This window comes from Colletotrichum paranaense, assembly GCF_030867605.1.
Source record: "Colletotrichum paranaense strain IMI 384185 chromosome Unknown Scaffold_4.1, whole genome shotgun sequence".
NCBI classification, from domain to species: domain Eukaryota; kingdom Fungi; phylum Ascomycota; class Sordariomycetes; order Glomerellales; family Glomerellaceae; genus Colletotrichum; species Colletotrichum paranaense.
The window spans coordinates 3,410,307-3,438,226 of NW_026848962.1; the positions used below are offsets into that span (position 1 = coordinate 3,410,307).

A 27,920-nucleotide genomic window follows, 5' to 3' on the forward strand; every position below is an offset into this window, starting at 1 on the left:
TTATATAGGCTAATATTGAGAGGTTTTATATATATTAAAATAAGTATAACTCGCTCTCTAAATAAGTAATTAAAGGTCGGGAACTATTCTAATTTATAATTAAGTATAGAGCGTAATATACTTAGTTTTTTTTAATACGTAATATATAATACGGCCCCAGTAAATTACTTTATTAGAGGGTAATATTTTATTTTTTTATTTCTACTTTTACTAGTTACTCGGGCAGTTCTTAATATTAGTTATATAGTATTAATATATAATATTAGTAAATACTCTTACTATGTCGTTAGACTATTTTTCTTGAAATATTCTTTTACTTTTTTAAACTTTCGCTCTTATAAAGTTTATAATTACGGCTTAACGGCAATTAGGGGGTAATATAATACTTACAGAATTAAACTTTCATTTATTAAAAAAGTCCTAGGGGTTAATAATAACTAAGTATCTCGGTATTTTTATAATATATATTTAAAATAAATAATTTAATAGTAATAAAAATAGGGTAATAATAATAAATAGTAAAGGAAGTAGCGTTTTCTTCATTTTAATTAAAGAAACGAAGTAACGAAGATATATATATATAAGTTAAAATTAAAAGTATATATTAAGAATAAGAAGGCCGGTATTATTTTTAATAACGGTAATAAGGGTATCTCTAATATTATAGTATTGTAAGCTACTATTATTTAAAAAAGAATAGCTAACTTAGCTGGGTACATAATAGGCTTATAGAGTAGTAATATTAGGTACTTGATATCGCTATTAATAATAGGGAACTAATATACTAGCATCGCAAATTAATATATTAGCGTCGTTCTTACATTAGCGTTATTATTTTATTTTTTAATCAATTTAAAAAAAATTATTAATATACTTAAATTCTACTAAATACTTATAAAATATCCTAAGCCTTCATTCTTTTACTCCTTTTAAACTTAAGTTATATTATTAAGCTTCGAAATTTAATTTATAATATTTATTCATAATAGCTTCTATAATTAGAATTAAAAATATTCTCCAAGGTTAACTTTAAAATAATACCCTTATAAAGAGACTTCTTTTTTTATAAGAGCAATTATTAATTAATTACGGCCTTTTATTATTATTTAATTAATCATTACTATTTCCCTTTTTCAAAAAGTAACTACCCTAGCGTTAGTTAATTTTATAAAATTAGTAATTTTAAAAAGTAGCATAATGTTATTATTAAGCTCTTAGTTAGTATATTATAAAATATATAATCCCCTAGACGGAGTAATCAGCTAGGGCCGTACTATATATTACGTATTAAAAAAAACTAGGTATATTACGCTCTATACCTAACTACTAACTAAAATAATAGTTAACCGACTCGACTATTATTTCCCTTTTATTAATAGCTCTTAACCTTTTATTACGTAATTCTAACTATTTATAGGGTAAGCTTTATTTATTTTAATATATATAAAACCTCTTAATACTAGCCTATATAAATAACTAAGTTTAATATAATCCGTTCTTTTTTATAAATATTATTATTACTTAGGGGGGCCTATAAGAGCTATTTAATACGTTAGCTTATTATTTTATATTAATATACCTCTAGCTTATTTATTATAATTATTATAATTAAACTAATATTAATATACTAAATTTTAGTATTTATATTAACTTAGCTATTTATAATATTTATAATATTACTTAGCTAAATTCCGTATTAATAAAAAGTATTTTATTACTTCTTAAGTATATTTATATTAATTATAATAACTATAGTATCGAGCTAGTTAAAGAGGGCGCCCAGCTCGAGAGGGGTAGAGTTATTAATAAGCATCTTTAAGTAAGCTTATTAATTATTAACTATCTACTAAGAATAAAGTAAATTCTTATTAAAATAGTATTACAATTAGCTAACTTCTTAAATAGTTATCTAACTAATTATTTAAATAGTAATTTATATATTAATAATTTTATTTAATAAATTTATTTAGTTTAAATAAAAAGTAGTTTTAAGTAATATTAGAAATAATAAAGATAAAAAGAATTTTTACGAGCTAATATAATAAAATAGTAAATATTAGCCTATTTAGCCCTTTTTAAAAAAACCTCTATATTATTATTAAAGTTTAGAACCTCTATAATTAAAAAAGGCCGCTTTTAAATATTACGGCTAATTATTATAGCTAATTATTACGGCCGACTTCTACTTTTAACCTTTTTAACTAGCGCTATTATAAAGTAGCTTACTTATCTTAAATTAAATAGCGGTTTTCGTATTAAAATTACTAAGTAATAAGGATAAAGCCTATATTAATACGCTTATTAATAAGCCCCCCTTTTATATATATTATAGGGTTTTTATAATATAAAAGCTTATTATATATTTGATTTTATGTTCTGCCTTTGCTGGTTGCTCGGGCGGTTCTCGATATCGATTACACAGTATTCATACACAGTATCAGTGCATACTCTCACTGTCTCGATAGACTGCTTATTATTTATACTAAGACTAAGTATTTGTTTTTTTATTTTTACCTTTGCTAGCTACTTAGGCGATTCTTAATATCGGTTATATAGTATTAATATATAGTATAAGCGGATACTCTTACTATCTCGTTAGATTATTTTTTTAGATTTTTTACCTTTTTGAACTTTCCCTCTTGTAAAGTTTATAATTACGGACTAAGACTAAGTTTATTTTTAAAAAAAGCCTATACTAAGTTTTATGAAAAGTTTAATAATTAATACCTAATCCTCTAGTATTTTTACGTAATATAACTATTTTTAAAAATATAATAGGCCCGTTATTTTATTTTAAAATACTAAAACTTTAGTACTTATATTATTTTTAATACTAAATTAAGTAATAATAATATTAAAAGCTATTTTCGCCTTTATAGGTAAGCTAGTTTATTAGGGTTAATATTAAGTTTTTATTATATATTATTTAAATAAGACTTTAAAACTAACTATAGCCGGCTATAGCTAGCTATAGTTAATATAAAGTCTTATTAAAGTACGTAATAAAAACTCGATATTAACCTTAATAAGCTAGCTTACTTATAAAGGCGAAGATGGCCCCTAATAAGGCGGGCCGGACCCCAAAGGGGTTTTTTAATAATATATTTAGTAATAAGTATAAACTTCTTAAAAAAGAAAATTAAAAAAAGAAAATCTATTAAAATAGTAAGAGTATTTATTAATACTATATATTAATACTATTATATAGTTACTATAAGGGTATTGACGTAAGTAAAAGAGAACGGTTATTTATGAGAAATAGGAAATAAGTACGAAGCTCGTTCTAATATAGAGGGTATAAGTAAAGTAGGCCTTAGTAATTATACAACTAAGGTTACGTAACGTACGGTAAGGCTATAAATAGTTAAAGCTATTATAATATACCCCCTAAATAAATCTATGTTTAAAAAAAGCATACTTTAATACCCGTATTATCATAAAAAAGTCTATTTAAAATAGAAAACTAAATATTAATATATAAGAATTTATTTATTTAATTTTATATTCTGCCTTTATGAATTACTCGGGCGATTCTTAATATTATTTATATAGTATTAGTATATAGTATTAATAAATACTTTTACTATTTTAATAAACTATTTTTTTTTATATTTTTTACTTTTTTAACTTTCCTTTTTATAAAGTTTATAACTATGGATTATTAACGGCGATATTAAGCGCTCGATGCTACTACCCTATAAGCCTACTACGTACTTAGCTAAGTTAGCTACCCTTTTCAATATAATAACTTATAATAGTAGTATTAAAAATACCCTTATTACTATTATTAAATAATATTAACCTTATAATATCTACCCTAATACTTTTAACTTTAACTCGTATATATATATATATATTTATTACCTCATTTCTTTTATTAAAATTAAAAACACTTTTATTATTATTATTATTATTATTATTATTATTATTATTATTATTATTATTATTATTATTATTATTATTATTATTATTATTATTATTATTATTATTATTATTATTATTATTATTATTATTATTAAACCGTTTACTTATAGGGATACTTTAAGGGCTAGTAGTTTAATCTTATTAATATTATATTTAACAATCCCGATTTATAAAAAGATTATTTAAAAAAGTATAAACTAATTATTATTAACTTAAAGATTTAAAAAGACGTATATACTTTTCTAAATATTATTATTATTAGTACTTAGTTTATATGATATAGCCTTAATATACTTAGTAAACTTAAGAATATTATTAATACTCTAATATTATTATAATAAAATAAAAAATTTAGAGAGATTAAAAAAAAATTTAAAGCTATTAAAAAAAGTAAAAAGTAGGGGGTAATTTTTAGTTATTTAGAGGGTAATTAATATTTGTTTTTTTATTCTACTTTCACTAGCTACTCGGGCAGTTCTCGATATTATCTATATAATATTAATATATAATATTAATAAAAACTCTTACTATCTTAATAGACTATTTTTTTAATTTTTTTACTTTTTTAACTTTCTTTTTTATATTCCCTCTTATAAAGTTTAAAACTACAGATTATTAATAATAATATTAAGCGCGCGACGCTACTACTTTATAAGCTTACGTACTTAGCTAAGTTCCTTACTTTTTTAAATAACTATAGCTTATAATAATAATATTAGAAATACCTTTATTACCGTTATTAAAAATAATATTAACTTTTATAAACTATTATAATTTTATTCTTATTATAACGTTTATTATATTTTTAATTCTAATTTATATTTTTTTTTTATTTTTTTTTACTTTTATTAACTACTCGGGCAGTTCTTAATATTATTTATATAGTATTAATATATAATATTAATAAATACTCCTATTATCTTAATAAACTATTTTTTTAAATTTTCTACTTTTTTAATTTTCCTTTTTATATTCCCTCTTATTTTTTTTTTTTTTTTTACTTTTATTAGCTACTCGAGTAGTTCTTAATATTATTTATATAATATTAATATATAATATTAATAAATACTCTTATTGTCTTAATAAATTTTTTTTTAATTTTCCTTAACTTCCCCTCTTATAAAGTTTATAATATAACTATAGATTATTAATAATAATATTAAATACCCGACGCTACTACTCTATAAGCCGCTTACTTTACTAAGTTTATTACCCTCTAAGTAATAATAGCTTATAATAATATAGTATTAAAAATACCCTCGTTACTATTATTAAAAATAATACCGACTTTTATAAGTCTTATTATTAATATACGTTTTTAACTTCGACTCGTATATATATATATATATATATATTCGTTACCTCGTTTCTTTTATTAAAATTAAAAAACGCTACTTCCCTCGCTATTTATTATTATTACCTTATTACTATTACCCTATTACTATTACCTTATTACTATTACCCTATTATTATTATTATTATTATTATTATTAAATCGTTTATTTTAAATATATATTATTAAAATACTAAGATACTAATTTATCGATTTATAAGGATACTTTAAGGGCTAGAAGTTCGATCTTATAAGTATTATACTAGAGGACCCCGAATTATAATACGATTAACTTAAAAAATACGGATTAACTATTATTAACTTAAAAATCGGAAATATTAATATAATTATTATTATAATTAATACTTCCCTTTAGGGTCCGGCCCGCCTTATTAGGGGCCATCTTCGCTTTTATAAATAAGCTAGTTTATTAAGGTTAATATCGAGTTTTTATTACGTACTTTAATAAAACTTTATATTAATTAATAATAGCTAGCTATAGCTAATATAGTTATTATTAATTATTAAGTCGTTAATACTAATTAAATTTAAAATATTAATAACCCCGCCGCTATACTATATTAATTACCCTCTAAATAGCTAAAAACTACCCCTTATTTTCCGCCCTATTTAATAACTTTAAAATATCTTTTTTAGTCCTTCTTATTTTACTCTTATACTAATGCTACGTTTTTAGAGTATTAATAGTACTCTAGAGTTAGTTAAGTATTTCGAGGTTATTATATTATATAAGCTAGGCGCTAATTAGGGTAATAGCTATATTAATATACTTTTTTCCGATCTTTAAGTTAATAATATTTAATCCGTATTTTTTAAAATAATCGTATTATAGTTCGGGGTCTTTTAATATAATATTTATAAGATTAAACTTCTAGCTATTAAAGAAGTCCTAGGGGTTAATAATAACTAGGCGTTTTAGTATTTTAATAATATATATTTAAGAGTAGGTAGACAATTTGATAATAATAATAATAGTATAATAATAATAATAGGGCGATAGTAATAAGGCGATAGTAATAAATAGCGAGGGAAGCATTTTTTAATTTTAATAAAAAAAACGAGGTAATAAATATATATATATATACAAGTTAAAGTTAAGAGTATTAAAATAAATATTATAAGGTTGATATTATTTTTAATAATAATAATAAAAGTATTTTTAATATTATTATTATAAATTATAGTTATTTAAAAAAGTAGGGAACTTAGCTAAGTACGCGGGCTTATAAAGTAGTAGCGTTAAGTACTTAATATTATTATTAATAATCCGTAGTTATAAACTTTATAAAAAGGAAAATTAAAAAAATAAAAAATCTAAAAAAAATAGTTTATTAAGATAGTAGGAGTATTTATTAATACTATATATAAATATTATATAACCGATATTAAAAATCGCCCGAGTAGTTAGTAAAAATAAAAATAAAAAATAAATAATTAATACTTAGCTTATATAATATAATAATTTCGAAATACTTAACTAACTCCCGAGTATTATTAATATTTTGAAATCGCTATATAAGAATAAATTAGGAAAAATTAAAAAGAAAAATCTAATATTATTAAAAAAAATAGAAAATAGGGGGTAATTTTTAGCTATTTAAAGGGTAATTAATATATTATAATAGGATTGTTAGTATTTTAAGTTTAGTTAGTATTAATAATTAATATTAACTATAGCTAGCTATAGCTAGTCATAGCCGGTTATAATTAGTTTTAAAGTTTTATTAAAGTAATATATAATAAAAATTCGATATTAACCTTAATAAACTAACTTATTTATAAAAGCGAAGATAGCCCCTAATAAGGCGGGCCGGACCCTAAAGGGATATTCCCTCTTATAAAGTTTATAATTATAGATTATTTATAGCGATATTAAGTACTTAATATTATTATTTTATAAGCCCGCGTACTTAGCTAAGTTCCCTACCTTTTTAAATAACTATAGCTTATAATAGTAATATTAAAAATACCCTCGTTATTATTATTAAGAATAATATTAACGTTTATAAACTATTATAATCTCGCTCTTATTATAACGTTTATTATATTTTTAATTTTAACTCGTATATATATATATATATATTTATTACTTCGTTTCTTTTATTAAAATTAAAAAACGCTACTTCTGTTACTATTTATTATTATTATATTATTATTATTATTATTAAATTATTTACTTATTTTTAAATATATATTATTAAAATACTAAGATATTAACTTATTAATTTATAGGGATATTTTAAAAACTAGAAGTTCGATTTTATAAGTATTATATTAAAAAACCCTAAATTATAATATAATCGTTTTAAAAAATACGGATTAAATATTATTAACTTAAAAATTAAAAATATTAATAGTTATTATTATAATTAGTACTTAGTTTATATAATATAATAGTTTGAAAATACTTAACTAATTTTTAAATATTATTAATATTTTAAAATCGCTATATAAAAATAAATTAAAGAAAATTAAATTTTTTTTTTAATATTATTAAAAAAAGATTTAAGGGGTAGTTTTTAGCTATTTAGAGGGTAATTAATATATTATAATAAGGTTATTAATATTTTAAGTTTAGTTAGTATTAATAATTAATAATAATTATATTAGTTATAGCTAGTTATTATTAATTAATATAAAGTCTTATTAAAGTACGTAATAGAAACTCGATATTAACCCTAATAAACTAGCTTATTTGTAAAGGCGAAAATGGCCCTTAATAAGGTAGGCTAGACCCCAAAGGGAGGGTAATTAATATATTATAATAAGTTTATTAATATTTAAAGTTTAATTAGTATTAATAGTTAATAATAGCTATATTAGCTATAACTAGCTATTATTAATTAATATAAAGTCTTATTAAAGTACGTAATAAAAACTCGATATTGACCTTAATAAACTAGCTTATTTATAAAAGTAAAGATAGCTCTTAATAAGGCGGGCTTAATCCTAAAGGGTATAATTATTATATATAATATTAAACTACCCCCTAACGGAGTAATTCGCCGGGGCCGTACCGTATATTACGTATTAAGGAAAACTAAGTATAATACGTTCTATACTTCATTACTAATTAAAATAGTAGTTAAATAACTCGACTATTATCTCCTTTTTATTAATAACTCCTAACTTTTTATTACGTAAAGTCCTCTTAAGTTCTAATTATTTATAAAGCGAGTTTTATTTATTTTAATATATATAGGACTTCTTAATATTAGCCCGCGTAAATAGCTAGGTTTAGTATAATTTCTTTTTTTATATAAGTATTATCGTTACTTAGGGGGTTTTATAAAAGCTATTTAAAGCGCTAGTTTATTATTTTAACCTTATATAGTGTTAACCTATTTATTATAATTATTATAACTAAGCTAGTATTAATATATTAAATCTTAATATTTATATTAACCTAGCTATTTATAATATTTATAATGTTACTTAGCTAAATTCTATATTATTAAAAAATACTTTATTACTTTTTAAGTATATTTATATTAGTTATAATAGCTATAATATTAAGCTAGTTAAAGAGGGCGCTTAGCCCGAGAGGGGTAAACTTATTAACGAGCATTTTTAGCTTATTAATTACTAATTATATATTAAAAATAGAATAAGTTCTTATTAAAATAGTAGTTTATATATTAATAAGTTTATTTAGTAAATTTATTTAGTAAATTTATTTAGTAAATTTATTTAGTAAAATTATTTAGTTTAAATAGAGCATAGCTTTAAGTAACATTAAAAGTAATAAAAATAAAAAAAATCTTTATAAGCTTTAAAAAATAATAAATATTAGCCTATTTAGCCCTTTTTTTAAAAACCTCTACGTTACTATTAAAATTTAGAACTTTTATAGTTAAAAAAGGCCGCTTTTAATTATTATAGCTAACTATTATAACTAATTATTATAGCTAACTTTTACTATTAGCCTTTTTAAATAGCGCCGTTATTAAAAAGGGTAGCTTACTTATCCTAAATTAAATAATAGTTTTCGTATTAAAATTACTATATTATGTTAAGCGTGTATTTAAAATATATTATACGTATTATATAACTAAAATATATACTATATTATATAATTTCCTTTAAAAACGTAATCCCGTTAAGGTCGATCTTTTATACTTATAAAGCTAAAAAAAAACTACTATATAATATTAAACTAAGTTTATTAAGATAATAAGAATATATATTAATACTATCCCTTTAGAGTCCGGTCCGCCTTATTAGGGGCTATTTTTACTTTTATAAATAAGCTAGTTTATTAAGGTTAATATTAAGTTTCTGTTACGTATTACTTTAATAAAACTTTAAATCTAACTATAACTAGCTATAGCTAGTTATAATTAATATTAATTATTAATACTAACTAAACTTAAAATATTAATAACCCCGCTACTATACTATATTAATCGCCCTTTTAATAACTAAATACTACCCCTTATTTTCTCTTTTTATTTTATTTAATAATAACCTCTCCTTATTAATATTCTTATTTAATATACTAGCTTATACTCTTTTTACGCTCTTAATTATATTATTAAGTCTAAGCTTATTTATATTTTATTATATTAAAAAAGCGCCGATAAGGGCGACGCTTATTATAATATATTTATCCGTTTTTTATAAGTTAATATTATAGATATAATATTTATTAAGACGGTCTTTCTATAGCTCGGGGTCGTTTAATATAATACTTATAAAATCGAACTTCTAATTATTAAAAAAGCCCTAAAAGTTAATAAGTTATTAATAACGTCTTAGTATTTTAACAAAATATACTTAAAAATAAATAAATAGTTAAATAATAATAATAATAATAATAATAATAATAATAATAATAATAATAATAGTATAATAATAATAAGTAATAAAAAAAATAGCGTCTTTAATTTTAATAAAAGAAACGAAGTAACGAATATATATATATATATATAAGTTAAAATTAAAAATATTAGGGTAGATATTATAAAGTTAATATTATTTAATAATAATAATAAGGGTATTTCTAATATTATTATTATAAGTTATTATATTTAAAAAGGTAGCTAACTTAGCTAAGTATATAAGCTTATAAAGTAGTAGCGTTAAATACTTAATATTATTATTAATAATCCGTAGTTATATTATAAACTTTATAAAAGGGAAAGTTAAGGAAAATCTAAAAAAAATAGTTTATTAAGATAATATAAGTATTTATTCATATTATATATTAATACTATAGAAACGATATCGAGAACTGCCTAAGTAGTTAGTAAAAGTAGAATATAAAATTAAAATATTAATACTATATATTAATATTATATAATCGATATTAAGAACCGCCTGAGTAATTAGTAAAAGCAGAATACAAAATTAAAAATTAAATAATATTAAACTAACCTTTTTTTAAAAAAAATTTTAGTTTTACTTAGGAATATAATCCTTAGGTTTTTTTTATTAAGATTATTAAAAATAAGGTTATAAAAATAATAAAATTAATAAAATCGAACTTCTTAGTTACTTTTTTAAAATACTAATTATTAACTAAATAAACTTTTTAATTTAATTAATTATAAACGACCCTTATTTTGAAATATTACAAAACTAACCCTTAGTTTTTTTTTTTTTTTTTTAAAGTTTTTAGTTACTTAACTAGCCTCGTAAACATAGTTTTTATAATAAAAAACAAAGATATTATTTATATAAAAGAGAATTAGGACTTTTTTAATAAAATCTTAGAATAAATACGGGTTCTTATTTATAAATAAGAGACTTAAGTTATTAAAAATTAATACTAGCTCTTTATTAATTTATATTTTTTATTTTTACTAGTTACTCGGGCGGTTCTTAATATTAATTATATAATATTAATATATAATATTAATAAATACTCTTATTATATCAATAAATCTTTTTTTTTTAAATTTTTTAACTTTTTAACTTTCCCTTTTATAAAGTTTATAATTATAGATCCCTTTAAGGTCTAGCCCGCCTTATTAAGGGCTATTTTCGTCTTTATAAATAAGCTAGTTTATTAAAGTTAATATTAAGTTTTTATTACGTATTTTAATAAAACTTTATATTAATTAATAATAATTAATTATAATTAATATAACTATTATTAATTAGGAATACTAACTAAACTTAAAATATTAATAACTTTATTATAATATATTAATCGCCCTCTAAATAGCTAGAAATTATTTCTTATTTTCTATTTTTTTAATAATATTAAAAAAATTTTAAATCCTTTTTAATTTATTTTTATATAGTAATTTTAGAATATTAATAATACTTAGGAATTATTTAAGTATTTTAAAACTATTATATTATATAGGCTAAGTACTAATTATAATAATAACTACGTTGATATTTCTAATTTTTAATTTAATAATATTTAATCCGTATTTTTTAAAATAATTATATTATGATTCGGGGTCCTTTAATATAATATTTATAAAATCGAAATTTTAATTTTTAAAATATTTTTATAAGTTAACGAGTTAGTATCTTAGTCTTTTAATAATATATATTTAAAATAAACGATTTAATAATAATAATAATAATAGTATAATAATAATAAAAAATAAAAAAAGCGTTTTTTAACTTTAATAAAAGAAATAAAATAATAAATATATATATATATACGAGTTAAAATTAAAAATATAATAAACGTTATAATAAGAATAAAATTGTAATAACTTATAAAAGTCGATATTATTTTTAATAATAACGACGAGGGTATTTTTATTATTATATTATTATAAATTATTATTACTTAGAGGGGCTATAAACTTAACTAAGTAAGCGGCTTATAAAATAATAGTATTAAGTACTTAATATTATTATTAATAATCCGTAGTTATATTATAACTTTTATAAGAGGGGAAGTTAAAAAAAATTTAAAACAAATGGTCTACTAAAATAGTAAGAGTATTTATTAATACTATATATTAATATTATATAAATAATATTAAGAACCGCCCGAGTAGTTAGTAAAAAAAAAAAAAAAATATTACTTATAAAACTAAAAAAAAAAACTATTATATAGTCTTAATATACTTAATAAATTTAAAAATATTATTATAATAAAATAAGAAATTTAGAAAAATTAAAAAAGAAATTTAAAGTTATTAAAAAAAGTAAAAAATAAAAAGTAGTTTTTAACTATTTAAAAAGTAATTAATATATTTTAATAACAGGGTTATTAATATTTTAAGTTTATTTAGTATTAATAATTAATATTAACTATAACTAATTATAGCCGGCTATAATTAGTTATAATTAGTTTTAAAGTTTTATTAAAATAATATATAATAGAAACTTAATATTAACCTTAATAAACTAGCTTATTTATAAAAATAAAAATAGCCCTTAATAAGGTAGACCGGACCCTAAAGTGATTTTATATTATTTATTATAATATAATATATTTAAATTTAAAACTACTTATATAATTAATAAGTAATAAAATACTAAAATCTTATTATAAAAAATAAATAAACTAGAATACGTTACCCGTGTTTTTTATAGTTATTTTTAATTAACTATTTGCCCCTATGCATTTCACTACCTTGGTCTAACTATTAGGCGCCCGACTAGTGTAGGTATGTGTAAGGTGCGTGCTTCCTACAACAGGGCTTCACTAAGACACCTTGTATCTCAGTCAAATCATCGTTCCGTCAGCATTTGCATCTGCCCAGGTAATAACCTGAGATTAGACCATAATTCCTGGTGAGGTGGCTGCACTATGCTGCAGGGTACAAAGATGCATAACTATCTTGCGGTAGACCGTAAAGATGTCTGCACCTGTGAGGTCGTAGTAGTGACATTCGGTGGCCTGCCACCACTTTTGTGGCTCGCCAAGCAAGGAGGCCATAATGCTATACATCGAGATCTCGCTAGGTTACACTTACGGCTGGGATCCTACTGACCGCCTCTGTTGAGCAACGTTTCATTGTTAGGCACAACAGTGTTATGGATAAGGCTTCGGAATAAGACACGTAAAAGGTCGGTGAGCAAAAGTCTCTTGATGTTTGTGATGGTTATTTGTGAGACATAGGAGGCGTCTTGCGAGGTACTCTCAAGTTGAAGTCCAAATATACTTGGCGGTCTCTGCTCAGACAGCATTGTATCACTATGCTACCAACTTTTGAAGGCGTCATTGTCTTCGTCTCCGGTCTTTCCCTGACTCCCCCCTGCTATCGAAACTATTCATAGGCGGATGTAAGGAAAATAGGATCGGACAGATATGTGATTCGTTGTTACCCCTGAGGGACGTACGTGTATACATATATATTTATATTGACGCCATGTAACAATCAATGGGGCAGATATTTACGAAGCCAAGACTCCGAGACTTAAAGGTCGATGGATTTCCACGTCGTTGATGGCTGTGCTGTCCCGGTCAGCAATCACTGTTCTCTCGCCTAAGATCATCATTTGTCAAAATCTGAATCAGCATGTCGGCTCTCATCCCAGAACATGTACGGGATGGATGCTCAACCCCAGCCTTTGAATTCATCTTGGCCACTGTCTTTCACAGTATTGCAATGTACAATGTCGTCGAACTAGATTTATTGATCTGGAGTACCTTTGTGCGCAGGTCTGGGCTGTATTTTTGGAGCTTCGTCATTGCCACAAACGGAATCATTTTTTATTCTGTCGGGTTCGTCTTGCTAGCCTACACCCTGCAGTCGCCAGATTATTACATGATATTTCTTCTTGTTCTAGGGACAATCCTCATGGTTTCTGGTCAATCTATGGTGTTGTATTCTCGTCTTCATCTAGTAAGGCAAGAACCCCTTGTTCTCCGATCTGTTCTTCTTATGATCATTATTTTCGGGACTGTTACACACATCCCAACCATGGTGTTTCAATTTGGCACTACTGCGAAACCCCTCAACCTTATCACATGGTTCAAAGTTCTCTTCGTTTGGAGGAAAGTCGAAATGACGATGTTTTGTATCGAAGAGTCAATCATTTCGGGCTTATATATCCACGCGGCCATCAGCTTTTTTAGGCTCAAAACATCCGCCCACGGAAACCCAAGAAAGGACCTGGCCACACCTCTTCTAGTGGTCAATGGGTTTGTTGTATTCCTCGACCTGACGTTACTTGCGTCAACTTTCGCCTCTTTACCTACGGCTCAGCCAGCGTACAGAGCACTCGTATACAGCGTTAAGTTAAAAGTCGAAATCGAATTACTCAACTCTCTCGTTAAGATTACACAGCATCCAACTGTCTTGACACTTCCAACTATTCCACGAAGTTCAACGTCGGGCACTCCACTAGCAAATGGCCAAGAGATGTCATGATTCCAGTAACCGCATAACTCTATTAGACTCGATAGCCTTACTGGTAGGTTCTTTATTCTTGAGCTCCATAGCTACTACAATGACATTAGTCACTTACTTGATCCCTAGGGACCAATGGCTCGATATTACGACACAATAAGCCACGCAGTCATTCTAGTGGGGTTCGCAAACCCCGAACATTCGTACTCTCGACGTCCAGCCCAGTACGCCAGTAGACGCATAGGCCCGAGCTTTTCACAGCTGTAGACTGCCTGCAACAACCTACATGCTCTCTACAGACACTCAAGGACACCTCACAGGGCCGACCTGTGGCTCGGAATCTATAAGAAAGCTGTATATTTTACAATTGTACAAGGAAGACGTCGCTCCCACTATTCTGATCCTGCCCATACCTGTCCCAAGCCTCTTCCCATTCACGCGCTGTGTCATGCCTCTTTGATGCTACTCGTTGTTTACTCGCCCTTCAGCTTGTCCTGCTTGACGGAGAAAGCCATCTCCAGGAACTCTTGCTCCTCCTTGTTGTGCAGACCCTTGTTACCAGCGGCGACAGATGCACTGGGGCCACGGCCAGCGTACATGACGTGCTTGCGATCGTGATGCTGAGTGTTGTTGAGCAAGGTCTCCAGGCGAGGCTGGACGAAACTCCAAGCACCAGCGTTCAGGGGCTCCTCTTGGCAGTAGACAATTGTCTTGGCGTTGGGGTACTGGTCGAGGTTCTCCTTCAGTTGTTGCCAGGGGAAGGGGTTCAGCTGCTCGATGCGGGTGAACGCGACGTTGTCGATCTTGTTATCAGCGCGGTACTTGGATAGAGTAGCCCAAACCTGGCCAGAGCAGAGAATCACGCGCTCGATCTCCTCCTTAGGCTTGATGACGCCAGTCTCATGCTCCGGGTCGGGGATGATCCAGCGGAAATGGGAGTCGCCCGAGAACTCCTCAATGTTGGAACGGGCCAATGGGTGGCGAAGCAGAGCCTTGGAGAAGAAAATGATGAGAGCTAATGAAAGTGAGCCACAAGAACTACAAGTATGGGATGATCAGAGTCAACTTACGCTTGCGGAATTGGCGATGCATCTGTCTGCGAAGGATGTGGAACAGGTTGGAAGGGCTAGTCATGTACGCGACCTGCATGTTGCAGTCTTGGTGCTGGCGGTCCAACTTCTCAGGGGAGGGGAAAACGCGAGGGTCCTCGTTGCTCAGCTGTAGCCATCTCTCGAGACGACCAGAAGAATGCTCTGGACCCTGACCGTCGTATCCGTGGGGCAGAGATACGACAAGACCAGTTCTTTGCATCCACTTGGCCTCACCCGAAGCGATGAATTGATCAATGATGCACTGCGCGTTGTTGGCGAAATCACCGAACTGAGCCTCCCACATGACGAGAGCATTGGGAGAAGACAGAGAGTAGCCGTACTCGAAACCGAGAGCGCCAAACTCGCTCAAGGAAGAATTGGAGATGACAAACTTGCCCTGGTCCTTGCTGACGTGCTGAAGAGGAGTGTGAGTGTCTTCGGTCTCCTGGTCGTGGAAGACAGCATGGCGCTGAGAGAAAGTTCCACGCTCAACATCTTGACCAGAAACACGAACGTGGTGGCCCTCAGTGACGAGGGAGCCAAAGGCAAGGGCTTCCGCAGTGGGGAAGTCGATGTTCTTGCCCTCGACCACAGACTTGGTCCTGTTAGACAGAATACGCTTGAGGTTGCGATGAGGCTGGAAGCCCTCGGGGGTGCTGCCAATGACCTCGCCAAGGTGGTTCAAAGTCTTGCTGTCCACGCTTGTTTCGTTGTGAGGAAGGACCTCAGTTGCAAGCTCCTTGGGAGACTTGAAACCGTTCCACGCGGAGGTGGTCCATTCCTTGGAGGTGGGTTGGTAGTCCTTGGACTTGGAGAAACTCTCCTCCAGCATACCCCAGACCCACTGCTTGTGCTCCTCGATATCTTCTTTGGTGAAGCTGCCGTCCTCGAGAAGCTTGTTGACGTAAATGGCAATCTGGGACTCATGGTCCTGGATGCGCTTGTACATGAGAGGCTGGGTGAAAGAGGGCTGGTCGGTCTCGTTGTGACCGTGCTTTCGGTAGCAAACAAGGTCGACAATGACATCTTGCTGGAATTCAGCACGCCAGTCGGCAGCCATCTGACACACAAAGTTGACAGCCTCAACGTCATCGGCGTTGACGTGGAAGACGGGTGCGTCGATGGCCTTGGCGATGTCGGTGCAGTAAGCTGTGGAGCGGGCAAATCGGGGATCGGTAGTGAAGCCAATCTGGTTGTTAACGACAAGGTGAATTGTACCGCCGGTAGAGAAGGCAGGAAGAGAGTGGAATCCAAGACATTCGTAGACAACACCTTGCGCGGCGAAGGCAGCATCACCGTGGAGCAGAACGCCCATGGCTGTGCGATGCGTCTTCTCATCATTGTTGTAGTGTTGGATAGCGCGGGTCTTGCCGAGCACAACAGGGTCTTCAGCCTCCAAGTGAGAAGGGTTGGCGACAAGGGAGAGCTGGACGCGCTTGCCGGAGGGTGTAGGGCGCTCAAAGTTCATACCAAGATGGTACTTGACGTCACCGGAGCCTTCGTCCTCGGCGCCGGCAGTTCCGGCGAACTCGCTGAAGATTGACTCGTTGGGCTTTCTTACGACGTTGCTTAGAACATTTAGGCGACCGCGGTGAGGCATGCCGATGACGATGTCCTTGACGCCGTAGTCGACGCTGCGATCGATCAACGCCTTCATACCGGGGACGAGAGTCTCGCAGCCTTCGAGGCCGAAACGCTTATCGTTCGGGTATTTCGTGGCAAGGAAGGATTCGAAGCTGGAACTCCAGATGAGACGATCGAGAATGCGGCGCTTTTCGTCGATAGAGTACTTGAAAGGTCGGGGGACCTCGATTCGTTCACGCAGCCAGTCGCACTTCTCTCTGTCAGGAATGTGGATGAACTCAATGCCGTAGGCACCGCAGTAAATCTTCTCGCAAGCATCAATGATCTCGCGGAGGGTCATCTTCTCGCGACCATCCTTCTTGAAGCGCGGCAAGATACCAGGACCAAGCTCGTACTCGGCGTCAAGATCCTTCTCAGAAAATTGATAGTGCTCAAGAGTCAGTTCCTTAGGCTTGATGTTACCGAAGCCCTGAGACTCGTTTCGAATCCCAAGGGGATCGATGTTGGCCTTGTGGTGGCCTCGAGCTTGGTAGGCGCGCACCAAAAGCTGGACCTTGAGATGGTTTGTAATCTCAGAGCCCTGACCAAGACCAGCGCCGAGTGCTGGAACGCCGCCAATGGCACCAGGAACCAGAGAAGGCGGAGGAGTGAAAGCCTGGGCAATGGGCATGTCGCCGTTCTCCATGTTCTTGAAGTAGACTTGCCATGAGACGTGGACGCTCTTGGGATCTTGCTTCCACTGCATGTACATCTCGTCAATGTAGTTGGCAGTGTTGCCGGACAGGAAGTTATCGTTAGGGTTTGGTGCATTGTCGGTCGCGCTCGCGTAGTGACGTTGGCTGGTTAAGGCCAGGGGGCGACGGGCAGCAGCGAGCTTCCTCGTCGAGGTCCGCGACGCGATGGTAGAGAAGCATGATGATGAGCTTGTAGGTTTTGAGGTGTGAAGCACCCGAGTGCCGGCTCTACACACAGAGCTTCGCAACATGGTGGCGGATAGGGCGGTGGTGGAGGGAGTTCGTCGCCGTGAGCTGGATGAGCATGGAAAAGATGAAAGGAGGCAAGCAAGGACGGAACTTTGTCGGTCCTCGGGAATAGGTGGTCGGGTTCATACGGGCCTGCGGCAAATCTGTCTTGGACTGGTGGAGAAAAGCTATCGACCCACATGGGTAGGTACGGATGCTCCATACGGCTGACCTACCTTACACAGCTGACCTACACTTGCATATAATTCGCCATTTCAGCCCGGTAAGAGATAGAGACCTGGATAAATCAATATTTTCCGTTATGCACACAGAATCATGATGCTATTCGGCCCTCTGGGCCCTTAGGAAAATACCTTGGGTGAGCTGGGAGGTGGCGCGCCTCCTGTGGCTGAAAGTGGCTAGTGATCGATGAACGAAAGGTCTCATTGGTCAGCAGCCCGTGCACAAGAGAGACAAGTAGGTATAGAAGCATTATTTAAATTACAGCTTTCTTTTACTCTTCATCTTTATTCTTCATGCGCATCAAGACTTCAGAAACGTCTCTCCATGGAACTACATTGCTTTGCCTCCAAGAGTCATGTCTACTTACTAAACTATGATAAGCTAGGACTGTCAGCACGTTGATCCCTAGTACGGCGTCATTCGTAGTGACTTACTTCGATCAGCTTCTCGGTCAGAAGGAAACATTTCCTATCCTGGTCCTGGCTGAAGTTGAACGAACATGAACGCCACAACCCGCTGAAACCCATATCCTCAAGAATCTCATTCAAAACGGCTGTGGACTCTAGCGCTGTGCTGAACTTTGGATTTGACGTGAGTGCATGTAGCAAGTCTTGCGCAGACTCCAAAGTCGACGAATTCTGGCAATGCAGAAGCACATCGTCCAGGATAGAAACAATAGGCCCACAGCTGTGGTTCAGTCAGTCCAAGGGTCCGCTTAGGTGGGACAGGAGAGTTAGTAGCTTACAGGTGCATAATCACAGACGGCCTAGCTGCTGCTAGTTCCGTCAGCCACTGCAATGTCCGGTTCTGCAGTGCATCCTCCAAGTACTGAAAGTCAATCAACTCGATGGCCGTGTTCAGGAGGAGATCTTTATCCTTCATGCCGCCGAGATCATCGTATCTCTGCTGGCCAGTGACATCTCGTAAAAGGGAAGGATCAATACCCGCAAGCCATAGATTGTCCCTGAGCTCATCGCTCTCGACCGTTCGTGCGAGGATAAGAGCCATGTAAGGCGACCGAGATAAGTCGTCAGGCGGGCTCCCAGCGTCACCGACAGGATTGCCGGCCATGTCTAGGAAGGCCGAGAGTACTCGCATGGCATTCGTCTTCGTGGTAGTGTCCGCAAGACCACGAGCGAGACAAGCGCAGACTGCGAAATGGAAATTCTCAGGCGTGAAATGGATGCCGTATGCGTCATCTAGAGGCAGAGCAGCTTCCTCGAGCTGGACACGGCCCTGTAAAAGGAGAGGGCCCATCTTGTCCCCTCTCAGATCACCCACAGTGCTGATGTTAGTCATGACGGCCTCCAGGAATTGCGCTGTGCAATTGAACAAGGCCGGAGGTACAAGTCTTAGAAGGGAGATGGCCAGCCAGAAGAGCTGCAGACCATAACGAGATGCCGACGGGAGCTTTGCCATCATCTTGGACAGAGAGGTCACAATGGAAATAAGCATGTCGCTGTTCGTGTCGTCTCCTAAGCGACCGACGCTATTTCGTAGAGCGACAAGCACTTGATAAAGCAAGTCGTCATCCACCTCCTCTCGTGCCAAGCAGCCCATGACGGCAAAAGCGCGGGGTTGAATAGCTGGGTTGTTTTGGAATGCGGTGCTGGCCACCAGACTCATCCAGCGTGACCTCCAGGCATTGGAGATGTCGATAGATGGCGCTGCTACCGAGCAGACCTCAAACAAGACTGCCGCTAGGTTCTCAGTGGCGGCCAGTGAAGGCCCGGCATCCTGTGTAGTCGACATGGAGGCTCCATCGCGTAGGAATGGGGGAGGTGTTGAGAATATCTCGCTCCTGGGCTCACTGAGGAAGTCTAAACTACCTCTGAGTTTGTTAAACCGAGTTTCGTCTAGGTTGAAAGAAGTGCAAGCTGCGTGCACAGTGTTGACAAGAAGCCTATGCACTAGCAAGCGAACCTCCGGAGCGCCTGTGTTGGCCAAGATTGTGACGATGTGAAAGATTTCTGGTAGATATAGCTGAGACTGCACGCCATTATCGAACGACAATGACAAACAGAAATGAAGTAGAACGCAGATCTCGGCCCACACTGTATTGTCAGGCAAGTATTTCGTAGGTCTGAGGGAAGACCGATTCAACGCCTTGCGTAGCCGGGAAATCACCTTACCACGCAGGGTGATGCTTCCCATACCGGAGACGATCGATGACAGAGCTTCCATGGGCTCCTCAGAGAACCCAAAGCTTAGAGCTGCTCTCATGAGCTCCTCAAGGAAAATGTCGAGTATTGTTTCGTCCTGGTAGATGCCGGGCCAGACAGCTTGCTCAAGCGTATACGTAAGCCCGTGATCTGACATAGCCACATCTATGAGTTTGCGAAACAATGCTGCAATCTTTTCCTTTCCCTTCTCGGCATCGGATTCGTTTGCCAAAACTCCAGTGCGTAAGCCGGGCAGCCATGGGGCCATATATGCCAGGCTGAGCGGCTTCTGCTCGTCAGTAAAGGTTTCCCATCCGACGAAGAACTCGGTCAAAAAATCAAAGGTCAGTTGAGGTTCGGACGTTGCCAACTGCCTGCTAATCTTGATGATGAAATGAGACGGGTCCATGGGTACGGAAACATCTGTAGTGGTCAGCAGCTAAATTCTGGCGGAACTTCACCTTCTACAATTCACTTGACTTCGCAACATACCTTTGGTGCACATCAAGTTTGAAGCCGCGCCGAACTTGAAGGCCTTACAAAGAGCACCAAGAAGATTGTAGGACGATAGTCTGAGAACGTGATCGGAGCTTGACAGGTTCGTTAAGGCTAGATTCAGCAAGGTGCCCGGAACATCCTGTGGACGGATCAATCGTTCGTAGGCCTTGTGCGCTCTTGTATCCTTGCCGTACTTGGCTTTTGCGCCGCGTATTGTCTGGAGCACGTCGGCCTTCTTAGGGCTGGTGAAGTACATGACAATCTTGCCATTATCTGCACGCAGACCAAAGGCCGAATCATCTTCAGTCTGTATTGACGTAGGAGCTTCTTCCACTTCGCCTAACCTGAAAATATCGTTCACAGTCGTGCTCAGCCGATAGCCTGGGAAGACCTCCTGTTTCTTGGTGGTTGTGACCTGGACAAATTGGCTGCCAACCTTGATGACAACCTCAATCTTACCCTTTGTCTTGGACAGTCGGGTGATGGGTTGAAACACGTATCGGGTATCTGTGACAACGCTGATTGTCTCTTTCGGTAGATGAAGTTGGCTGAGATGAAAATGAGCCTGCAAATCTTGAAGGCTACCAATCAAGTGGTAGTCGACATTTTTCGGATTGAAGACACTGCTATCGCTCTTGGCAGACACCCGTAGAAGTCTCCGAAAGCATTTCCTTCTGTACGTTAGCTACGTAAATCCGACGTAGAAACTTGGGATACCCATTGCAGTTCCTGCCTCGTTGATCCTTACCTGAAGGCGCTATTCATGTTGTAGACATAGACTCTGACAAGATTCCGTGATAATTCCACGGGTGTGAGCTGTTCGAGTTTCTTAAAGAGCTCATCTTGGGGTTCGTTTTGTCCATTGTAGCAAGTGGCGTCAATGAGCAGGCCGAAGGGCTTATGCCACAGACGACTTGCGATCTAGACAAGGACAGGATTGATTAGAACAGACGATGAAGAAAACGAAGCACTCCTCCGTGGCCAAATGTAGTGGCCGATTCATCGAAGTGAAGGGGGGATATATCAGATATGAGTTTGACGCTTACCTTTAGGTAGCAGTACAAGAGTGTATCGTAGTCTATGCTCTCTGCATCAATGTGTCGTAGGATGATGCAAATTATGGAAAGAGAGTCCTACAAGATGCACTTAGCAACATTCGGGAGAAGCTGTTCGAGGGTAAAACAGTACCTTGCTTTCACCTCCGTCATAGACGGCTCTAGCAGTGATAAAGGATTCAGTACTCCGGAATGCGTTTCGAAGCATAAAATTTTGAAATCTTGAGTACGAAGGCGGAGTGTTTGTCGAAATTTGTGGTCTGTTCCAAGTCACAGCCAAGGGCGGGGGGCCTAAATTCGTGATGAGATTGCGCAAAGGCTCGAGAACAGGCGACCGACCCCGGGACACCTCAGCGGGCGACCGCACGAAGTCCTTCCGTTCTTGAGTGACAAGTCTTTGGCGCATATGATCCCAATGGTCATATAGAAACCGATGTAGCGCAACGCAAGATCCGAAGTCGAAGGATTCGATGGTAGGAGGAGTTTCGAGGTTCTCTGGAGGCACCTAGCACACAGTCAAGATTAATTTTTGAGAATTTCGCGGGTAAACGGAATTGCGTCGTGCGGGCTGAGGGGACTACTCACAGAAATCTCGCGTAAGAAGGTTGTCACCTTGTAGATGTTCTGAGTAAGGAAGTCATTCAAGGGAAACATGTAGGGCTCCTTGGCCCCAAACAGAACATTGTTTGCCAAGTTCTGAATGACCTTCGCGATGAGTAGGAGCCCTCGTCGCATCTCCTTTGACGGCGTCGTGGTAACTAAGCCTTCGACTTCAGGCGCAACAATGGCTGGACAGAAGAATCGAAGGAAAACGAATGCCCCAACAGCCGTGTACTTGGCCTCCTGGAACCGTGGGAGTACGGCAGCAGAGATCTGGCTCTCATTAGTAGACAGTATAAGGGATTTGGAAATTGGTAGACGCACGATATTGCAGATCCTGCGGAACGAGGCTGGCATGGTCGAGGACGATGCACAAATGTCGTCGATGAAAACCTTCGCTACAATACGCAGCTGAAGGGCGTTCTTCTGGAGTTCATCTGTAGAACTCACGCGAGCGGGGTCCAACTCGAGATCTAGGTCTTTGGAAGTCAACATCAACCTTTCGACGACCTTTTGCAGTGTCGCCTTGAGGTACGGTTGTCCCTTCCACTTAGCGTAGACGGAAAGCATTTTGGTTGCGACGCATGTCCGCCGTAATATCTCTGATTCGTTGTCTGGACAGATCGTTAATCGAAAGGGTTCCTCCAGGAAAAAGAGTGATGGCTGTCGGACCCACCTGTTTCTTCGATCTCTTGCTTGATGAGAACTTCTAGCAGTTCAAAGCTGAGACCACGATGTTCGAAGATTGTCAGCAGAGAGACAGTCAGTTCGTCAACCTCGCTGCTTGGGCACACAGCGCTCATCGCTGCTACCAATGTCATGTCTTTGGTGAGGAGCTGTGAACTGTGTTAGATAATGCACTACTGATTCAGCATGGCTCCACGCAGCTTTGCTCACCTCGAGTAATTCGTCATACTTCTCACTGACGGCAGCGTCTGTTAGGTTGCTGAATTCCGTGCCCTGAATGAGGATGTTGTACAGGACTTTGACGAAGGCTGTCCTGATCTCGACATTGTCATGGTATCCAATGTTAAGAGAGTGCTTCAGGCCGACGTCAATATTAGCACTCAAGAGATTTGAGAGAATGGTGATAGCAAATTCTGACGAAGATCCACCCTCATCGCGACTGGAAATTCCTGCCAGCAAATCGTTCCTCCCGCCTTCAAGAGACTCGTGGTTGAGTAGCGAAAGGAATCTGTTGAAATAGGTATGAAACATCTGTGACTTGAGCTCGCTCGTACCAGCGTCGGTCTGGCCCTCGCCAGGTTGCAAGGGGAGACGGAAAGTGAGTTCGGCCAGTGACTTCAAGCAAGCCTTGTCCAGGTCCTTCTGCACTCTCACGACTTCGTCCAAACGGCCACTTGAGTTGGTACCTGGGTCAAGACGCGGAGACCGAGGCCGAGCAATCCAGCCAAAGATATACTCCAGGAGCTGATTTCGGATCCGCACGTCATCTCTGAGGTTTAAGTGTTCTTTCCTCTTCGTTACTGCCTCGCACAGCTGACAGACCTTGATCTTGACTCGGAGGGTATTGGTGCTATCAGCGATGCCATCGAGGAATTTCGCGAAATTGAGTGCGAGAGCACCAAGATGTATGGCTGAAGCGGCACCAAGGTCTGAAGGGCTCTCGAGCCGTTCCACGAGCGCTTTCAGAAGAGAAATGGCTTGCTCGGCAAATATAATTTCGACGTCCTGTGCCTTGTCACTCGGCGCTAGTGCACCGGTGAACAAGACCTCAAGCTCAGACTCGAGAGATTTGAAGAGAGCTTGGTAAAGTGTGGATGACACCTCGCTTGATAAAACCTCCCTGGTTGCTTCTCTGATCCTGATGCTTGCACATCCAAGAAGCTGGATGCTCAACTTCAGATACCTGCTCAATAAGGGTTCTTCATGGTTCTCAGAGGAGAGCTTATCAATCCATCTCAGGCCGTTCAGTGTTGGCTCCTCAAGGATGATTGTCTGGTTCGCCGTGCATATCCCACCGAGAGATGCGAGAAAACCCGAGTAGTTTCGCCATTCGGTCAGCGCTCTTTCATCGACAGCATCAACAGGTGCCATTGAGACCTCTCTCGAAAGAAGAAGCCATCGCTCGAAGCCATACTCCCAGGCCGAAAGGATGCCGCTTGTAGGATATTGCAACCGGCGGAGCAAGCCGCGAATCCTCTTTTGAAAAGCCACGAGCCCTGTGAATCGGAACGCTCGAGATGCGATCTCGCCGTACACCTCGCCGTTGCGTAGCAGTGAGGCAAATACTTTGGCTGTGTCAGAGGTCATGTCCACAAGGTTGTTCTCTTCGAAAAAGAGGCCTATGCACGAGGTCACCGTCTGACAGGTTTCGACATCAGCTGAACATAAGGAGACTAGGAGCGTCGTTTCAAGTCTGGAGGACGCTGCCTCTATTTCGGGTACGCCTTCGGGCATATCGGAGAGCTCCTGGGACAGAGCAGGGTTTGTTAGTTTGACGAGCGCTTGTAACGAAGTCTGTTCAACTTACCCGCAGCGACGCCAGCAAGAACTTCCGGGCTTCAAGATATTCATGAATAGCCTTCACCTCTGAACCGTTGCCATCAGATGTGACATCGTTGCACATGTTGAGTAATACCAGAGAGCTGCTCGAGCTTACATTAGTCCATCTTCATATTTGAAAAGACTCGGAAAGTCACCGGTCTTCATACCTGCGTCTCCAAAATTCCCTTCTCAGTGCAACAGAACTCAGTCTGCCACGGGCACGGAGTGTGTCGATGATGGAGCTGTCGGAAAAGAGACGCTTCGCAACACCTGTGGCGAGTCTCCTGATGGTCGGGTTGGCGGACACGACGCATGAGAGAAAGGACAAAAACACATCCTCGTCAGCAGCGCCGGTAACCGTATCGCTTTGGCTGTCGCCGTCGAAGAGAGAGCGTGGTGAAGCATCCAGAAACTTAAGAACATCGCATGCCATATTTGTGAACGAGTGTAAGTTCGAGTCGCGACGTGGTAGTGCCAGAGCTACGGCGGTAGCTTCTGCTGGCAAGTCCGCAACAGCCTGCTATCTAGGTTACCAAACTGGCCTACAGAGGCAATGCGATAGGGTGCGAATACAAAGGGGGTTGATGTTCATCAGACTTACCTTGAGCTGCGTCCGCATGAAGGGACCCGCGACAGCAAAAAGCTGCTCATAAACATGCGAGTCGTTTTGACGGGCAAAGTAACGGCAACCTTGGACGACGGCAGTCTTGAAAGCCTGCGGGGAAGAGAGGCCAAGATATGACTCTCTTAGTGAATCGACACAGCTTTCTAGACTCAGTTCAGCGAGGCTGACAAACGCAGCTGTCATCAAGTCTTGATCAAATAAGGAGGACTCGTTGCCGCGCCGAAAGACAGCCTCGCGGACCTCGTCTTGTACATCCATGGCGTAGCTCACCAATGCGGCATCGTCTTCGGCAACGAAGTGGCGAGATGCTCTCAAGAGGGACACCAACGAGTAAGCGGCCTGTTCGTTCTTGTTCCTCAGAGCCTTTCTTAAGTTGTCTAGAAAGCCGACCTTCTTGGCCATACTGCTACTCTTAGCCTCTCGGAGATTGCTAGCCACCTCGAAAACATCGGGTAGTAGGAATAATAACGTGGTCTGCAAAGGGTATAGAACTCCTTTCTTGCGGCCATTGTCAACGACCGTCTGCGTCATGTCAAACAGAGTATCGGCGCCGCCGTCGAGACGCCTGTGTAAAGTGTGCTGCTGCACGAATTCATGTGGATATCGATCGAGCCACCTGGTAACTAACAAGGGGGCGACGACGGCAACAGTATTTTGAAAGGATTTGCGGAAATGTAGGAAGCTGGAGCATATCTCCTGGATTATTAAACCTAGCTTTTGGGCGTCGACCCAGAAGAAGGACAGAATCTTAAGCACCGCCAGGGAAGCCTTGTCGTCGTCGGGGGTAGCGGCCGACTGACCAGGAGCAGCCTGCACTACAGCTGCAGTGCGAACGGTATATACGACGTTCCTGAAATAGTCAAAAGAGCAAGACCATGTAGAGGCCGTGACGTATTCCACGATGATCCTAATGCAAGGTTCCAAAACGGCTAATTGGGTGGTGGGCAGGGTTCCGTCGTCCTCGGGAGCGTCAGTATCACCGGGGAGCGGCGAGGCAAGCCCGCCCGAGGAGCGGGCTATGGAGTCGGCGTGTCTCGAGGTATCGTCTAGAATGGTAGACGAGGGTAAGACATAGCCCTCGGGAATGGGCTCAACAAGCCACTTGACTAAGTCAAAGACGCGATTGACAAGAGCTTCGTCCAACGGCTCGGGAACATTTGCGAGGTTTGCTGAGGTAACACGACGAGTGTCTGCTTCGGCAGAAGGTTGGCGGATGCCTTGTGCCTTGACTTGGTTCCAATGGGCGGTGCAGCAGTCGGCAGCGAGGGCAAGGACGTAGACTTCGGAAAGGAGAACGTGGGGAGGATGGGCGGGCGGAGGAAGGCCTTTGTAGTTTCGTATTATGTCTTCGAGAAGTGCAACGAGGGAATCGAGAACAAAGGCGACGGCTGAGGTGCTGATTTTGACTAGCGTTGATCTCGTGATGAGGACAACGTCGTCCTGTTGGAGCTCCTGTCCATGAGTTCCCGTCCGGTGAGGTAGCTGAGAGGGGCGCAAATATGGTCAGTGAAGTCCCCAAGAGGCAGGAGGCAGGATACGCAAGCGAGTCGGGAAGAGGATGAGGGGGCGCGTCGCATCTCATGACCAAGGTCTAGGAGGAAAGAAAGGAGCGACTTACTCTGGTGGCAAGCCTATCGACCAGACAGCCGACGAGACCAGCATCGCCGTTCATGTCTGCGCTCCAAAACGATAAAGCTCATGACCGTACGCGCACGTCCTTAGTTATCTGCGCCTTCCTCAAGCTCAAGTAGTGTAGTGACTTGGCCGAGTATTGCGACGGGGCTTTTGTGGCTATGAGGTCGTCGTAGATATTGTATACAGTGGAGGTCAACGGGGAGGGACTACGAGCGCAAAGCCGAGGTATGGCTGGGTCGGGAGGGCCAATTGGCTCGTCGTCGCAGTCGTAATACGCGAAGTGAGGTAGCTGTGCAGGAGAGCGAACGATGCGCTGACCTGAGGTGTAAGGTAAGGTAAAGGACCTGAAGGGATTGAAGGAGTTGGCTAGGTGGCAGAGAGCGGCTTGATGCGTTGAACCAGCATCT

At 36.9% G+C, this 27,920-nt stretch overlaps 3 protein-coding genes across 3 annotated transcripts; 1 reads left to right on the forward strand and 2 right to left on the reverse strand.

Moving 5' to 3' along the window:
- Positions 1–13,806: 13,806 nt before the first annotated feature.
- Positions 13,807–14,571, forward strand: CPAR01_06122 (uncharacterized protein; the record flags this gene model as incomplete). Its single annotated transcript, XM_060490396.1, has 1 exon — positions 13,807–14,571. The coding sequence occupies one exon, from the start codon at positions 13,807–13,809 to the stop codon at positions 14,569–14,571; it is 765 nt and encodes a 254-aa protein (XP_060351862.1).
- Positions 14,572–15,023: 452 nt separating this feature from the next.
- CPAR01_06123 (oxoglutarate dehydrogenase) lies at positions 15,024–18,210 on the reverse strand (the record flags this gene model as incomplete). Its single annotated transcript, XM_060490397.1, has 2 exons — positions 15,024–15,565; positions 15,621–18,210. 2 exons carry the CDS (start codon positions 18,208–18,210, stop codon positions 15,024–15,026), a joined length of 3,132 nt encoding a protein of 1,043 aa, XP_060351863.1.
- Positions 18,211–18,846: 636 nt separating this feature from the next.
- CPAR01_06124 (GTPase-activator protein for Ras-like GTPase) lies at positions 18,847–27,550 on the reverse strand (the record flags this gene model as incomplete). The annotated part of the gene is made up of 14 exons (XM_060490398.1): positions 18,847–19,117; positions 19,176–21,015; positions 21,085–21,761; positions 21,839–22,011; positions 22,137–22,223; positions 22,279–22,650; positions 22,731–23,018; positions 23,070–23,359; positions 23,422–23,581; positions 23,643–25,178; positions 25,240–25,363; positions 25,421–25,770; positions 25,855–27,360; positions 27,497–27,550. The coding sequence occupies 14 exons, from the start codon at positions 27,548–27,550 to the stop codon at positions 18,847–18,849; spliced, it is 7,728 nt and encodes a 2,575-aa protein (XP_060351864.1).
- Positions 27,551–27,920: the final 370 nt, after the last annotated feature.